This window comes from Hemitrygon akajei, unplaced genomic scaffold, assembly GCF_048418815.1.
Source record: "Hemitrygon akajei unplaced genomic scaffold, sHemAka1.3 Scf000034, whole genome shotgun sequence".
NCBI lineage: Eukaryota > Metazoa > Chordata > Chondrichthyes > Myliobatiformes > Dasyatidae > Hemitrygon > Hemitrygon akajei.
This window is the reverse complement of record NW_027331920.1, coordinates 5294316-5311733: the sequence shown is the minus strand read 5'-3', so window position 1 is coordinate 5311733 and position 17418 is coordinate 5294316. Positions and strand designations below refer to the sequence as shown.

Here is a 17418-nt window from a genome sequence, read left to right as displayed (position 1 = left end):
GGGAGGGAGGGAGAGAGGGAGGGAGGGAGAGAGAGAGAGAGACACGTTACCATCGAACTGTCCGTTGGCTTCCTGTCCTGTTGTGGTCCTCGACTCTGACCATGTACGACCGTTCTTCAGTGGTGGACCTGTCACCCAGGCAAGGGTGGACACACAAACAAGCCCCCACCGGTCGCACCTTTCACGCACTGTGAGCCTCTGATCGATCCTCCAAACCCCCACCTTCACATGGGTGCACAACGCTGTTTCAGTGTCCCGTGGTGTGTCTGCCTGTGTCTCAGCAGAGCGGCTTTTTATCATCACTTGCTGGACACCGGCTGTCCATCAAACCGGCTCCGCCTTGCTGTCTCTGCAAGAATCTTACAAGCAGGCAAAAGTGTCCTTGGAGCAAAGGTAAACAATCAGCCAAGGAGCCATAATATTAAATCATGTCTCTCATCGGCGCTGGGCGCATCCCCCCCCCACTTCTCTCTCTCATTAGCAGCATAGTTCACAGGGGGGTCAACTCTCGACCCCATTTCATCTTGATTTGCTCGTCACAGGTTTTATTTAAAACATAAGTTAATCAGTGCATGATTATTAAGGATGTCAAAGGTTATGGGGAGAAGACGGGAGAAAGTGGTTGAAAAGGGAAATGAAAGACACTGGGACAGGTACAGAAAGAGGAAACATTAGAGGGAGATATCTCAAGCTCAGACAGATGAGACAGACTCCGATAGGGGTTCTTGTCCGGCACGGAGCAGTGGGGCTGAACACCGGTTCATTTTCCACTCTCGGACCTTCACTGAGACCATTCCTCATCAGTACATGTTTTACAAACAATACATTTCAATCATCAAGCTCAACGTAAATCTATTATCAAAGTGTGTTAACCAGATGTTGTTGAACCATTCATTTTCTGGTTGGCAAGGCAACTCAATGCTCACCCCCAGCCTGGGGTACGGAATGGGACCAATTCCAGAGGGGGAGGGGTGGGTGAGTCTGGGTCTTTGAGAAGGAGCCCTAACCTCATCCTCCTCATTCCCCTTCTCACTCTTCTCCCACTCAACCCGCTCTTCCTTACACTCCATACCCACACTGCATATGTTTGTGTGAGAGAGGGAGAAAACGGCCTGCTCCACCCTCCATCAACGATGCCACCCTCTCCCCCAACGCAACACCACAATCCTCGCTGGCTCAAATAATCTTAAAATCTTATACCTTCCCTCCTGCACCGATTCCTGAGCCTTCCTGTTTCTGGCACGTGGCACAGTGGCAATCCTAAGATTACAACCCTTGAACTTAGCACCACACTCCCTGAACCCCTTTTGTTGAACCTCAATACTCCACCTGTCCATATCATTGGTACCCACGTGGACCACGACGTTCACTGTTCCCCTTCCTTAAGAATGCTGAACACTCGACCAGAGATGTCCCGGACCCACGGCACATAGGACCATCCTGAAATCTCGTTCTCACCCACAGAATCCAGTCCGTTTCCTTAATGGATGCATCACCTATCACACAGCTCGACTCTTCTCCCCTCTTCCCTTCTGAGTCACAGAGACAGAGACCCAGTGGCTGTGACTTTCCCTGGCTGGATCACCCCCACACCCCACAAGAGTATCCAGAACGATACCCCAGTTGTTGAGGGGATGACCACAGGGGTACTCTGTATGGCTGTTTCACCCCTTTCCTTTCCCTGGCTGTCACCCAGTTTCCTGTGTCCTGCACTTTGGGTGTAACCACCTCTCTAAACATCCCATCTATCACCCCTGAAGCCTCCAGAATGATCTGGTGTTCATCCAGTTCCAGCCTCTTAATGCAGGTTGTTAGAAGCTGCAGCCGGATCCACTTCTCGAAGGTGTAGTGATCGGGGGCACTGGAGGTGTCCCTGGTTTCGCGCATCCCACAAGAGAAGCTTTCCACTACCCCGTCTGAGCAACTGAAAAGAACGGGGCAAAAAAATCTCTACCTTCAGCTTAATTATACCTTCTGTGACTGAAGGCTCCCATCACTGACAGCTAAAGCCTCAGAATCTCCACTCGGACTCCATTCACTCTGACACTGACCGCTCCACACGGACTCCATTCACTCTGACACTGACCGCTCCACTCGGACTCCGTTCACTCTGACACTGACCGCTCCACTCGGACTCCGTTCACTCTGACACTGACCGCTCCACTCGGACTCCGTTCACTCAGACACTGACCGCTCCACTCGGACTCCGTTCACTCCGACACTGACCGCTCCACTCGGACTCCGTTCACTCAGACACTGACCGCTCCACTCGGACTCCGTTCACTCTGCCACTGACCGCTCCACTCGGACTCCGTTCACTCTGACACCGACCGCTCCACTCGGACTCCGTTCACTCCGACACTGACCGCTCCACTCGGACTCCGTTCACTCTGACACTGACCGCTCCACTCGGACTCCGTTCACTCTGACACTGACCGCTCCACTCGGACTCCGTTCACTCTGACACTGACCGCTCCACTCGGACTCCGTTCACTCTGACACTGACCGCTCCACTCGGACTCCGTTCACTCTGACACTGACCGCTCCACTCGGACTCCGTTCACTCTGACACTGACCGCTCCACTCGGACTCCATTCACTCTGACACTGACCGCTCCACTCGGACTCCATTCACTCTGACACTGACCGCTCCACTCGGACTCCATTCACTCTGACACTGACCGCTCCACTCGGACTCCGTTCACTCAGACACTGACCGCTCCACTCGGACTCCGTTCACTCCGACACTGACCGCTCCACTCGGACTCCGTTCACTCAGACACTGACCGCTCCACTCGGACTCCGTTCACTCCGACACTGACCGCTCCACTCGGACTCCATTCACTCTGACACTGACCGCTCCACTCGGACTCCATTCACTCTGACACTGACCGCTCCACTCGGACTCCATTCACTCTGACACTGACCGCTCCACTCGGACTCCATTCACTCTGACACTGACCGCTCCACTCGGACTCCATTCACTCTGACACTGACCGCTCCACTCGGACTCCATTCACTCTGACACTGACCGCTCCACTCGGACTCCATTCACTCTGACACTGACCGCTCCACTCGGACTCCATTCACTCTGACACTGACCGCTCCACTCGGACTCCATTCACTCTGACACTGACCGCTCCACTCGGACTCCATTCACTCTGACACTGACCGCTCCACTCGGACTCCATTCACTCTGACACTGACCGCTCCACTCGGACTCCATTCACTCTGACACTGACCGCTCCACTCGGACTCCATTCACTCTGACACTGACCGCTCCACTCGCTCCTGCACAACTTTCAGTTCTTGCTGAGCAAACCCAAATGCTGACTGGCCGCTGCTCAAAGGTCCAACGGAAAAAAAACTGCTGCAAGGCTCTGCCTTTAATCTTCCACTGAAGACCATATGCCATAGAAACATAGAAAACCTACAGCACAATACAGGCTGTGCCGAACATGCCCTTACCTCAGAAATTACCTAGGGTTACCCATAGCCCTCTATTTGTCTTCCAGCCTTCTATTTCTCTAACGTCAGCAAAGTTTCCTCAAGGGGAAATCTTGCCTGACAAATCTGTTGGCATTCTTGGAAGAAGCAACAAGCAGGATCGACAAAGGAGAATTCGTTTCCTCAAGTGAAACTCGTGCCGGAAAAGCAACCCGAATGAAGAAATAGATGTTGTATACTTGGATTTTCAGAAGGCCTTTGACAAGGTGCAACACACTAGGCTGCTGAATAAACCCACGGTATTACAGTGGAGACTCTAGCATGGATTAAACAGTGGCTGTGGGTGCTGGGAATGGACTCAAATGCAAGACACAGACACCGAAGTACTAGGGAGAGGACTAGGTGTATCAGGAAAGAAGTGGGGAAGAAACGACATTGGACAAGACACAGGCCCTGGACAAGACTAGGTGACAGGGCATGGGCTAGGACTACAGTAGGAAGGTGAGACCTAGATGAGGAACTAAGAACTGGGAACTAGGAACCTGGACAAGGATTCCGAGCCAGAGACTGGTCGGGGACCCGGAACCTGGGTCTTGACTCGGGCTCGGACTCCGGATCCAGACGAGGACTGGACGTGGCAAGGTAACAGGACTGGGAACCTCCTCGGAGCCTTGAACATGGACTGGAAACCTCCTCGGAGACTTTGACCCGGACTGGACTTGACACGGAGCCTGAGACTTGGACTGGACTTGGACACGGAACGACAAACAACGAAAGTCCACTCGGGTAGCGGCAAACGGTCTGTCAACTGAGTTTTGGACCTGAGCATGGGAACACAGAACACAGAGCCAGGACCCCTCATTGGGGACAGGACGTAGGGCCGGGGCTTTACATAGAGTCAAGACCCCTCCTTGGGGACAGGACGTAGGGCCGGGGCTTTACATAGAGTCAGGACCCCTCCTTGGGGACAGGACGTAGGGCCGGGGCTTTACATAGAGTCAGGACCCCTCCTTGGAGACGGGACGTAGGGCCGGGACTCATACATGGACACGAAACACGGGGACACAAAGAGACAGTTCCAAGCTCATCGATAGACAGTTCCTTCTGTTGGCATGACAAGGCTCCAGTCTCACTCCAGCGGTTAAACTTGATGGTGATACAGGCGATGACACAGGCAAGGCTGCAGGCAAGGCTTCAGGCGTGGGTTGCTGAAAGATGGGGAAGGGAAGGGAAGGGAACAGTCCAGCCTCAGGGTAACGGCAAAGCCGGCCTGTCTTACCCAACAGAAGCGAGGACAGGGAGGGACAGAATCAACCGCAGGGTAACGGCAAAGATGGCCTGACCTACCTCACAGAGGCGAGGACAGAATACTGACAAGACCAACCCACACCTACACTCAAACCCAGGGCTGCTTATATTCCAGCCCCAATTTGAGAATCAGGTGCCTGTGATTAAGCCCAACTGAAACAATGGACAGCCAGACCCGGAGTCCAGAGTCCACGGACCGGACCGTGAACCGGAACGCAGACGTCACGGACCGGACCTTGACAAGCTGAATGGTAGGAGGCAAAGACTGGGAATAAAGGGAGCCATCTCTGGTTGGCTGCCAGTTACTAGTGGTGTTCCTCAGGGCTCTGTGTTCGGACTGGTGATTTGTGTTATATTCCAATAGTTTGGAAGACGGAATTGCTGGCTTTGTTACAAGGTTTGCAGACGATATGAAGACATGAGGAGGGGCAGGTAGTTTTCGGTAGAGAGGGTACAGAAGGACTGAGATAGATTTAGAGAATGGGGAAAAAACAGCAGATGGAATACAGTGCCTGGAAGTGTATGTTCATGCATATTGGTAGAAGAAATGAAAGTGTTAACTTCTTCGAAATGGGCAGAAAATACCAAACAACTGAGGTGCAAAGGGACACGGGGAGTCCATGTTCAGGATTCCCTAACAGCTAATGAGTCTGTGGTGTGGAAGGCAAATGCAACGTTAGCATTCATTTCCAGAGATCTACAATATATAAGCAAGGATGTAATTTGGGAAGTTGGTAATCACTGGTGAGGCCTCACTTGGAGAACAGGTTTGGGCCCCTTATCTTGGAAAGGATGTGCTGAAGCTGGAGAAGGTTCAAAGTAGGTTCACAAAAACAGATTCCAGGATTGAATGGATTGTCATATGAAGAGTGTTTAATGGGCCTGAGCCTGTATCAGCAGAGGAATTAGGACTGATCTCATTGAAACTTATCAAACTGTGGAAGGGCTTGATAGAGTGGATGTGGAAAGGATGCTTCCTGTGGTGGAAGACTCTACGACCAGGGAACAGAGCATCAGAATAGAGGGGTGTCCTTTCAGAACGGAGATGACAGAGAACGGACAGAGAGTGGTGAATCTGCGGAATTCCGTGCCACAGGCAGCTGTGGAGGCCAATTCTTTATGTACATTTAGGGCAGAGGTGGATAGAATCTTGATAGATCTGGGAATGAATGGATTCGGGGACAAGACAGGTGATTGGAGCAGAGAGGGAATTTGGATCAGCCACGATAAAATAACAGAACAGACTCGATGGGGTAAACAGCCTCATTCTGGTCTTATATCTTATAGTCTGATGGTCTGTCCCCAGTGTGAACTCGCTGATGCAGCTTCAAGTCAGATGACTAAGTGAATCCCTTCCCACAATCTGAGAAAGTGAATGGTTTCTCCCCAGTATGAACTAACTGGTGTCTCTGCAGCTTGGATGACCGAGTGAATCCCTTCCCACATTCAGGGCAGGTGAATGGCCTCTCCCCAGTGTGGATTCGCTGATGTGACAAAAGGTTGGATGAGTGAGCGAATGCCTTCCCACAATCTGAGCAGGTGAACGGCCTCTCCCCAGTGTGGATTCGCTGGTGTGACAAAAGGTTGGATGACTGAGTGAATCCCTTCCCACACACAGAGCAGGTGAACGGCCTCTCCCCAGTGTGAACCAGCTGGTGTCTCTGTAGGGTGGATGAGTGAGTGAATCCCTTTCCACACACAGAGCAGGTGAACGGCCTCTCCCCAATGTGAACTTGCAGATGTATTTTCAAGTCCGATGACCCAGCAAACTCCTTCCCACAGTCTGAGCAGGTGAACGGCCTCTGCCCAGTGTGAACACGCTGATGCACTTTCAAGCCAGATGATCGAGCGAACTCCTTCCCACAGACTGAGCAGATGAACGGTTTCTCCCCAGTGTGAACTAACTGGTGCCTCAGTAGACGAAATGACAGAGTGAATCTTTTCCCACAGTCTGAGCAAATGAACGGTTTCTCCACAGTGTGAAAGCACTGATGTGTGTTCAGTTCAGATGACCGAATGAATCGCTTCCCACAGTCCGAGCAGGTGAATGGCCTCTCCCCAGTGTGAACTCGCTGATGTATTTTCATGTCAGATGACAGAGTGAATCTCTTCCCACATTCAGAGCAGCTGAACGGTTTCTCCCCAGTGTGAAATCGTTGATGTACGCTCAGCTGAGCTGCACGAGCGAACTCCTTCCCACAGTCTGAGCAAGTGAACGGTTTCTCCCCAGTGTGAATTCGCTGATGTTCCTTCAGTTGAGATGAACGTGTGAATCCTTTCTCACATACGGAGCAGGCAAACGGTTTCTCCCCGGTGTGAACCAGCCAGTGTGTCTGTAGTTTGGATGACTGAGTGAATCCCTTCCCACATTCAGAGCAGGTGAACGGCCTCTCCCCAGTGTGAACCAGCAAGTGTCTCTGTAGTTTGGATGAGTGCATGAATCCTTTCCCACATTCAGAGCAGGTGAACGGACTCACCCCAGTATGAACTTGCTGATGTACCTTCAGGTCAGATGACCGGGTGAATCCCTTCCCACATTCTGAGCAGCTGAATGGTTTCTCCCCAGTGTGAGTTTGCTGATGTTCCTGTAGTTGAGATGACCGAGTGAATGCCTTCCCACATTCTGAGCAGATGAACGGTTTCTCCCCAGTGTGAACCAGCTGGTGTCTCAGTAGGTGAGATGACCGAGTGAATCGCTTCCCACAGTCTGAGCAGGTGAACGGCCTCTCCCCAGTGTGAACTCGCCCGTGTACCTTCAGTTGAGATGACGAAGTGAACTCCTTCCCACAGTCTGAGCAGGTGAACGGCATCTTCTCAGTGTGAACTGGTGACGTTCGTTCAGTTGAGATGACTAAATGAATCCGTTTCGCCATTCAGAGGTGGGGAAAGGCCATGGCACCGTGTGAACTTGCTGTAGTGTGGTTGATTGTGTCAGTGCCTTCCCACACTCTGAGAAACATCTCCTCACTGGTGAATTTTTGGATATATCTTCAGCATCGATGACAGAATGAATTGCTTCCCGCAGTCAGAACAGGCGGAGCATCTCACTGTGGTGTGAACTTGCTGATGTATCTTCAGGCTGGATGACTGAGTAGTTCCTCTCCCTCAAACAGAGCAGGTGAATGGCCTCTCCCCACAGTGAACTCATCGGCGTGTCTGTGGGTAGGCTGTGAGTGAATCCCTTCCCACACTGAGAGACGGAGAATGATATCTCCCCACGGTGAACTCACTGGCCTGTCTGTGGGTAGGCTGTAAGTGAATCCCTTCCCACACTGAGAGAAGGAGAATGATATCTCACTGCGATCAATCATCTGGCAATTCAGACAGTCAGACGTTTGAATCCCTTGTACAATCAATGCAGTTGAAGAACTGATCTCCAGTGAACAAATGCTGGTGTGTTCTCAGCACCCCGGTTCCTGTGGATAACACTGAGTTACAATAGAAAACTTCATTTCAGACACAGATACAATTCCAACTGGAATGAGGTACATCTTTATCTCCAAGGATCAACAACAACGCAAAATACATCAATGGGTGAAGGAGAATATTTCAGGTGGGATTTTAGTCTGTGGTGAAAACACAGCCGGTCCAGCCTGCTCCGCCATTTAATTAATCATGGCAGATCTGGCCATGGACTCATCTGCATCGACCTGCCGTTTCGCCATAACCCTTAATTCCCCTACGATGCAAAAATCTATAAAACGTTGTCTCAAATACATTTACTGAGGTCGCCTCCACTGCTTCATTAGGCAGAGAAATCCACAGACTCACCACCCTCAGGGAAAAACAGTTCCTCCTCATCTCCATCCCACATCCCCCAATCTTGAGGCAATGTCCTCTCGTACCAGCCTCACCTACCAGTGGAAGCAACTTCCCTGCCTCTGGCTTATCTACCCCTTTCATAATTTTACATGTTTCTGTAAGATCTCCTGTCAATGTGAGCTGTGGCATCACAATTTTACCCAGATCAACTCAAGCTGGAGCAACTCAACCTGAGATATACCCCGGGCTACTGTGGGAAGCGAGGTAGGAGATTGCTGAGCCTCTGGCGATGACCTTTGTATTACCACTCAGGAAGGGAGATGTACCAGATGATTGGAAGACATTGTTCCCTTGTTAAGGGAATGGAGTAGAGGGAACCCAGAAATTATAGACCAGTGAGTGGAGAGTGCCCCAGTGGCCATCTCCCTCAGTAATCGTTACCTCACTTTGGATGCGGTTGAGGGGGGATGACCTGACAGAGGACGACCATGACGATCGGGTCTCTGGCATTGAGGCTGGTTCCGTGGTGTAGAAGGGAAAGAGGAAGATGAGGAATGCGGTAGTCACAGGATTCAATAGTGAGGGGAACGGACAGGAGGTTCTGCAAGCCTGACAGAGATACACGCATGGTGTGTTGCCTCCCAGGTGCCAGGGTACGGGATCTCTCAGATCGGGTGCAGAGTATTCTGAAGGGAGAGGGTGACCAGCCAGAAGTCTCGGTACACGTTGGTTTAAATGACACAGATAGACAAAGGGAGGAGGGCGTGAGGAGAGAATTCAGGGAGTTCGGTAGGAAGCTGAAAGGCAGGACCTCTAGGGTAGTAATCTCGGGATTGCTGCCTGTGCCACATGCTAGCGAGGGCAAGAATAGCATGATCAGGGGTATTAATGTGTGGCTGAGAGACTGGTGTAAGGGGCAGGGCTTCAGATTCCTGGATCACTGGGGCCACTTCTGGGGGAGGTACGTCCTGTACAAAGAGGACGGGTTACACCTGAACCCGAAGGGGTCCAATATCCTAGCCGGCACATTTAATAGAGCTGTTAGGGAGGGTTTAAACTGATTTGGCGTGGGGATGGGAATCGGAGTGATGGGGCTGAGGAAAAGGGAAACAGAAATAAATCGAAGATAGCGTACAACAGAGATTGTAGAAAGAATGGTCAGGAGATGAGGCTTAATCAAAGCCAGTGACATGAGGAACAGGGCAATAGAGATGTGGGGCAGTTAAAACAGAAAGCAACAAATCCTGGGCTGAGAGTGTTATTTGAATGTACAGAGCATGAGGATTAAAATGAACGATCTTGAAATTCAGCTGCAGATTGGCAAATTGGACAATCTCTGAAACTTGGATAAAAGGTGGCTGCCATTGGGAGTTGAATGTCCAAGGATATACGGTGTATCAGAGTGATAGGTTACTGGGCAGAGAGGGTGGTGTGGCTCTATAGATAAAAATAATATTAAATCATTGGAAAGAGATGACATAGGATTGTAAAGTGTAACCGTCTAACCATATAACAATTACAGCACGGAAACAGGCCATCTCGGCACTTCTAGTCCATGCGGACGCTTACACTCACCTCGTCCCACTGACCCGCACTCAGCCCATAACCCTCCATTCCTTTCCTGTCCATATACCTATCCAATTTTACTTTAAATGACAATACCAAACCTGCCTCTACCACTTCTACTGGAAGCTCATTTCACACAGCTACCACTCTCTGAGTAATGACATTCCCCCTCATGTTACCCTTAAACTTTGGCCCCCTAACTCTCAACTCATGTCCTCTTGTTTGAATCTCCCCTACTCTCAATGGAAAAAGTCTATCCACGTCAACTCGATCTATCCCCCTCATTATTCTAAATACCTCTATCAAGTTCCCCCTCAACCTTCTATGCTCCAAAGAATAAAGACCTAACTTGTTCAGCATTTCCCTGTAACTTACGTGCTGAAACCCAGGTAACATTCTGGTAAATCTTCTCTGTACTCTCTATATTTTGTTGATATCTTTCCTAAAATTCGGTGACCAGAATTGTACACAATACTCCAAATTCAACCTCACCAATGCCTTGTACAGTTTTAACATTACATCCCAATTCCTGTACTCAATGCTCTGATTTATAAAGGCCAGCAGACCAAAAACTTTCCTCACCATCTTATCCACATGATAGGGTCATGAGTCTCTATGGGTTGAGTTAAATGGCAAGGGTAAAAGGACCCTAATGGCAGTTGTCCAAACAGCAGTAGGGATGTGGATTACAAATTACAGCAGGAGATAGAAAAGGCCTGTCAGAAAGGCAATGTCATGATAATCATTGGCGATTTTAACATGAAACTGAATTAGGAGGACCTCAAGAGAAAGAATTTGTAGAATGTCTAAGGGATGGCTTTTAAGAACAGCTGGTTGTTGAGCCCACTAGGGGATCGGCTGTGCTAGACTGGGTCATGTGCAATGATCTGGAGGTGATAAGACAGCTTAAGGTTAAGGAACCCTTAGGGAACAGTGATCACAATATGATCAAATTCACGTTGAAATTTGAGAGGGAAAAAATAAAATCCAATGTGTCAGTATTTCAGTGGAATAAAGGAAATTACAATGGATGAGAGGGGAACTGGCTGCAGTTGACTGAAAAGGGACATTTGCAGGAAGGACAGCAGAGCAGCAACGGGTGGCGTCTCTGCGAAAAATGAGGGAAATGCAAGACAGATATATTCCAAATAAGAAGAAACTTTCAAAGGGAAGAAGGACACTACTGTGGCTGACAAGTGAAGTCAGAGCCAAAGTAAAAGCAAAAGAGGACATACAAGGAAGCTCGAGCTAGTGGGAAGATAGAAGATAGGGAAGCTTTTAAAAACTTGCAGAAGAAAACAGAAGGTCATTCGGAAGGAAAAGATGAATTATGAGAAGAAGCTGGTGACTAATATCAAAGAAGATATGGAAAGCATTTTTTAAGTATATAAAGGGTAAAAGAAAGTCAAGGGTAGATATAGGACCAATACAAAATATCGCTGGAGTTACTGTAATGAGAGTTGCTGAGAAGTAAGAGGAACTGAATGCGTACCAAACATTCAAGAGTATTAGGGAAGTGAAGTTTGTGCAGTGAAAATTACGACTCAGAAGGTGCTCTGGAAGTTTAATGGTCTGAGGGTGGATAAATTTCCAGGACCTGATGGAATGCACCCTCGGGTTCTGATGAAAATAGCTGGAGAGATTGCGGAGGCATTAACAATGATCTTTCAAGAATCGATAAATTTTGGCATTATACCAGATGACTGGAAAATCGCAAATGTTACTCCGCTATTTAAGAAGGGTCAGAGGCAACAGAAAGGGAACTATAGACCCGTTAGCATGACATCAATGGCTGGCAGTTGATGGAATCGATTGTTAGAGATGAGATTATGGAGTACCTGGAGGCGTATGACAAGATAGGCCGAAGCCAGCATGGTTTCCTGAAAGGAAAATCCTGCCTGACAAACTTACTGCAATTCTTTGAGGAAATTCCAAGCAGGGTAGACAAAGGAGATGCAGTAGACGTGGTGTACTTGGATGTTCAGAAGGCCTTTGACAATGTACTGCACATGAGGCTGCTTAGCAAGATAAAAGCCCATGGTATGACAGGGAAGTTATTAAAGTGGGTGGAGCATTGGCTGGTCGGCAGAAAACAGAGAGTGGGAATAAAGGATCCTATTCTGGCTGGCTTCCTGTTACCAGTGGAGTTCCACAGGGGTCAGAGTTGGGACCACTGCTTTTTACGATACATGTCAATTATTTTGACTATGATATTAAAGGATTTATGGCTAAATTTGCCGATGATAAAAAGATAGGTGGAGGAGCGGTTAGTGTTGAGGAAACAGAGAGCCTGCAAAGAGACTTCGATAGTTTAGGGGAATAGCAAAGAAGTGGTAAATGAAATACAATGTTGGAAAGTGTGTGGTGATGTAATTTGGTGGAAGAAATAAATGGGCAGACTATGATTTAGATGGGGAGAGAATTCAAAATGCAGAGATGCAAAGAGACTTGAGAGTCCTTGTGCTAGATACACTAAAGGTGAACCTCCAGGTTGAGCCGGTTGTGAATAAGGCAAAATTCTAGAGGTATAGAATATAAGAGCAGTGATGTGATGTTGTGGCTTTATAAGGCACTCGGGAGACCACACGGAGTATTGTGGACAGGATTGGGTTCCTCATTTTGGAAAGGATATATTGACATTGGTGATGGCTGAGAGAAGATTCACGAGAATGATTCCAGGTATGAAATGGTTACTGCGATGAAATCTTAAGTTTTATTCATTATGGACTGTGCCTTTAAGAATCATGCCTGTAAGAGAGAGAGAGAGAGAGACGTACAGTGCAAGTAGAGGGAGAGGGAGGAGAGAGGGGGAGGGAGGGAGGGGAGGGAGGGGGAGAGAGAGGGGGAGAGAGAGAGGGAGTGGGAGAGGCGGAGAGGGAGGGAGAGGGAAGGAGGGAGGAGAGGGGGAGAGAGCGGGGGAAAGGGGGAGAGAGAGAGAGAGGGAGAGGGGGAGACAGAGGGGGAGAGGGGGAAAGGGGAGAGAGAGAGAGAGAGGGAGAGGGAGAGGGGGAGACGGAGCGGGAGAGAGAGAGAGAGGGAGAAACAACGAGAACGCTACATGATGGACAGCTGCTGTTCAGCACACCGGCATTTAAACAAGCGTCACTGTCTCTTTCCTGGGACACGCAGATGCACAAAGGCTGGTGGCGGAATTGCCACTGAACTTTTCAGTGTCCACAAGGGTGGGGCTGAGGATCGATTCAGAGGAATCGACCCATGACCATTAGTGCGTTTGAGGGCAACCCTGTGGCCTCTACTGGTGTGTCTAACCCCTGCTTGGGTTGGTAGATTATCACTTGAAGATGGCGCTCTTAAACTGGTCATGTTTGGCTAACTTGGAAGATTTGGAGGACATCGAGGAGGATTGACAACATCTGTTTACTTGGATTACACATCTCTCTCTCTCACTTCAATCCCGTGGACCGAATTGAATTTCCTTACCACACCATCGTAAGACTGTATCATTTACCACCTAAGCTTGAAGAAGTTCGGGGATTTATACATTTACACCTGTATATGCATAACATCATTAACTCTTGATTTACCTGGTTTGAGTTACTAAATGACGTGGTTACTAATAAAACAGTGTTTTGTTAACAGCAAAACCAGACTCCAGGCGTTCCATTGCTGCTGAGACTTTTGTGTTCGTAACAGTTACCGCATGAGGAACGTCCGGCAGCTCTTGAGCTGTATTCCCTGGAGTCCAGGAGAATGACGGAGTTCTCACAGAAACACTCTGAACATTGAAAGGCCTGAATTGATTAGATATGGAAAAGTTATTTCCCGTGGTAGGGGAGTCTAGGACAAGAGGGCACGACTTCAGGATTGAAGAACGACCTTTCGGAACTGAGATGCGGAGAAATTACTTTAGTCTGAAGGTTGTAAATCTGTGGAATTTGTTGCCACGAGCGGCTGTGGAGGCCAAGTCATTGGGTGTATTTAAGGCAGAGATAGATAGTTTCTTGATTAGCCAGGGCATCGAAGGGTATTGGGTGAAAGCAGGGGAATGCGGATGACTGGAAGAATTGGATCAGCCCATGATCCAATGCGGTGCAGTCTCAATGAGCCAAATGGCCTACTTCTGCTCCTGTATGTTATGGAGTCTTGCTTCAGTGGTGGGCAAGTGGTTGGAGAAGATCCTGGGAGGCAGGACTTGAGACAATTGGAGAGACATAATCTGATCAGGGATAGTCAGCATGGCTTTGTTAAGGGCAGGTCATGCCTTACGAACCAGATTGAATTCTTTGAAGATGCAACAAAGCACAGTGATGAAGGTAGAGCATTGGATGTCGTGGGCATGGTTTTCAGTAAGACTTTTGATAAGGTTCCTCAAGCAAAGCTCATTGAGAAATTAATGAGGCAAGGATCCAAGGTGACCTTGCTTTGTGGATCCAGAATTGGTTTGCCCACAGAAGACAAAGGGTGGATGTAGATGCTGTATGAAGCACGGTGACCAGTGCTGTTCAGCAGGGATCTTTGCTGGGACCCCTCCTCTTTGTAATTTTTACAAATGACCTCGATGAGGAAGTAGTGTTTAAGATGATGAGAGGCATGATCATGTGGATAGTCAGAGGCTTTTTCCCAGGTCGGAAATGGTTGCCACAAGAGGACACAGGTTTCATGTGCTGGGGCGTAGGTACAGAGGAGATGTCAGGGGTAAGTCTTTTACTCAGAGAGTGGTGAGTGTGTGGAATGGGCTGCTGGCAACGGTGGTGGAGGCAGATATGATAGTGTCTTTTCAGAGACTTTTGGATAGGTACATGGAGCTTAGTAAAATAGAGGGCTAAGTGGGCTGAAAGGCCTGTTTTGTGCTGAAGGTTTCCTATGTTTCTAGAAGGATGGGTTTGTAAGTTTGTCGATGACACAAATGTTCGGATTGTTGTGGATAGTTGGAGGTTACAGCCGGACATCAATAGGATGCAGAACTGGGCTGAGGAGTGACAGATGGAGTTCAACCCAGTGGTTCCTTTCAGTCGGTCACATTTGAAGACAAAATACAACATTAATGTTAGGACTCTTGGCAGAGTGGAGGATCAGTGAGATCTTGGGGTCTGTGTCAATCGTGCACACAAAGCTGTTGGGCAGGTTGACAGTGTTGTTAAGAAGGCCTTCATCAACAATGGGACCGAGTTCAAATGCCTTGAGGTAACTTTACAGATATAAGGGCTTAGTTAGACCTCACTTTTGGTACTGTGTTCAGTTCTGGTCCCCTCAATACAGGAAGGACGTGGATACTATAGACAGAGGGCAGAGGAGATTCACAGATATAAGGCCTTAGTTAGACCTCACTTTTGGTACTGTGTTCAGTTCTGGTCCCTCAATACAGGAAGGACTTGGATACTATAGACAGAGGGCAGAGGAGATTTACAGATATAAGGACTTAGTTAGACCTCAGTTTTGGTACTGTGTTCAGTTCTGGTCATCTCAATACAGGAAGGACGTGGATACTATAGACAGAGGACAGAGGAGATTTACAGATATAAGGCCTTAGACCTCACTTTTGGTACTGTGTTCAGTTCTGGTCCCCTCAATACAGGAAGGACGTGGATACTATAGACAGAGGGCAGAGGAGATTTACAAGGATGTTGTATGGATTGGAGAGCATGCCTCATAAGAATAGGTTGAGTGAACTTCGGAGCGAAGGAAGATGAGAGGTGACCTGATAGAGGTGAATAAGATGATGAGGGGCATTGATCGTGAGGATAGCAAGAGGCTTTTTCCCAAGAGTGAAATGGCTAACATGAGGGGGTATAGTTTTAAGGTGCTTGGAAGTAGGTACAAGGGTGATGTCAGAGGTATGTTTTTCACACAGAGAGGTGGATACAATAGAACCTTTTCAGAGACTTTTAGATAGGTACATGGAGCTTAGAAAATAGAGGGCTATGTGGTAGGGAAATTATAGGCAGCTTTTCAAATAGGTTACACATTCGGTGCAACAATGTGGGCCGAAGGGCCTGTAATTACACTGTGGATTACTGTCTCTATATGAACTCCTCATCTTCTAACAAGGCACGGATCAGTCATCCTGGCTGACCATCAAATTCTCTGACTGTATTCCTGTCTGTATGAGGATGTTTCTGCGTTCAATCAACCTATGACTTGGCTCAATTTGTCTCTGTCCTTTGGGATTATTTCAAGTTCTGGCCATGCTCCACAACACTACAAAGAGCAATTGTCACAACATATAGAATCCCGGAGATTTTCTAATTACTCGGATCCCCACCCCAGCTGATTGACAGTGATGAATCCATTACCAGCAATCTTGAATGGGAGGGCAGCAGTTATTCTCATTGGAGTGTGGCAGTTTTGTGATGTGAAAGCCACAAGTCACTTGTCCTGGAGGACAAAGGAGTTATTTACCCAGCGGGAACTAAATCTGACGGAAGGATTTTTTTTGCCATATAGCACTAATTGACAATTTAATTGATTGGAAGGTAGACTTTTCATCCAAAATTAACGAGGTAATATATTTTTGTTCCGAATTACTAATCTTTGTATGTATACAGCTGGACCTCGGCAGTGTTTGAGAGATACATTCGCTCACATTTCCTCCGACTGTACCGGGACAACGCTGGCAGAGTCAGGCATGGCTGCCTCTTTACCCAAAAGGCCGCACGAGCGAGAAAGCTGTCTGTCAGCCACCGAACAATCTAGCGATGCGCATGCGCCGCAGAGATGGCGGCGGCTCCAGCGCTCCCCGGGGCCCGGGTACGGATCGTGGGGCTGAGGAAGAGGGAACGGACCGGGGCTGTCCTGGGGTCCAGGACCAGTGCGGCAGGAGCTCACAGTAACAGCCCTTCAATCGCGTTTCAGACACCGGAGAGTAAATCCCTCCCGGAGACCCTCCTACCTGCAGCCAGTCCTTGTGAGCCGCTCGTCTACTGAGCGCATGCGCGATAGTTCGTACCGCCTCAGACCTCCGCGCATGCGCATTTGAGCAAACAAGAGAAATCTGCAGATGCGGAAATCCAAAGCAACTGAGGGGAAATACTGGAGGAAAATCCGAGGGGCCGGCAGCAACTATGGAGAGGAGAGAACAGTCGGCGTTTCAAACCGAGACCCTTCTTCAGGACTGGGAGGGAAGGGAGGGAGTACGAATCTGGGGGAAGGTGAGGTGATAGGGTAAACAGGGAGACGGGGAGGAGTTAAGAACTGAGAAGTTGATTGGTGAGAGTGATAAAGGGGTGGAGAATTATTATTATTAAATACTATTAATCCCGAGTGGGGAATTCTTTCGTTACAGCAGCGACATTTAAAAACATACTTAGCACTGTGCAGACTTTACTAAAAATAAAGATTAACAATCTACACAATAATTATATATTAAATAATAACG

The 17418-nt window shown here is 48.6% G+C and overlaps 1 protein-coding gene across 1 annotated transcript in view; it reads right to left on the bottom strand.

The window, feature by feature from the left end:
• Positions 1–16965, bottom strand: part of LOC140719980 (uncharacterized) — a 263215-nt gene extending 246250 nt beyond the window's left edge. The window contains exons 1-2 of the mRNA XM_073034892.1: positions 16933–16965; positions 6744–8170 (exon numbers count right to left, since the gene is read on the bottom strand). Of these exons, the coding sequence (XP_072890993.1) occupies positions 6744–7627 (884 nt within the window). The 5' untranslated portion in view covers positions 7628–8170; positions 16933–16965. The remainder of the gene's footprint in view (positions 1–6743; positions 8171–16932) is intronic.
• Positions 16966–17418: the final 453 nt, after the last annotated feature.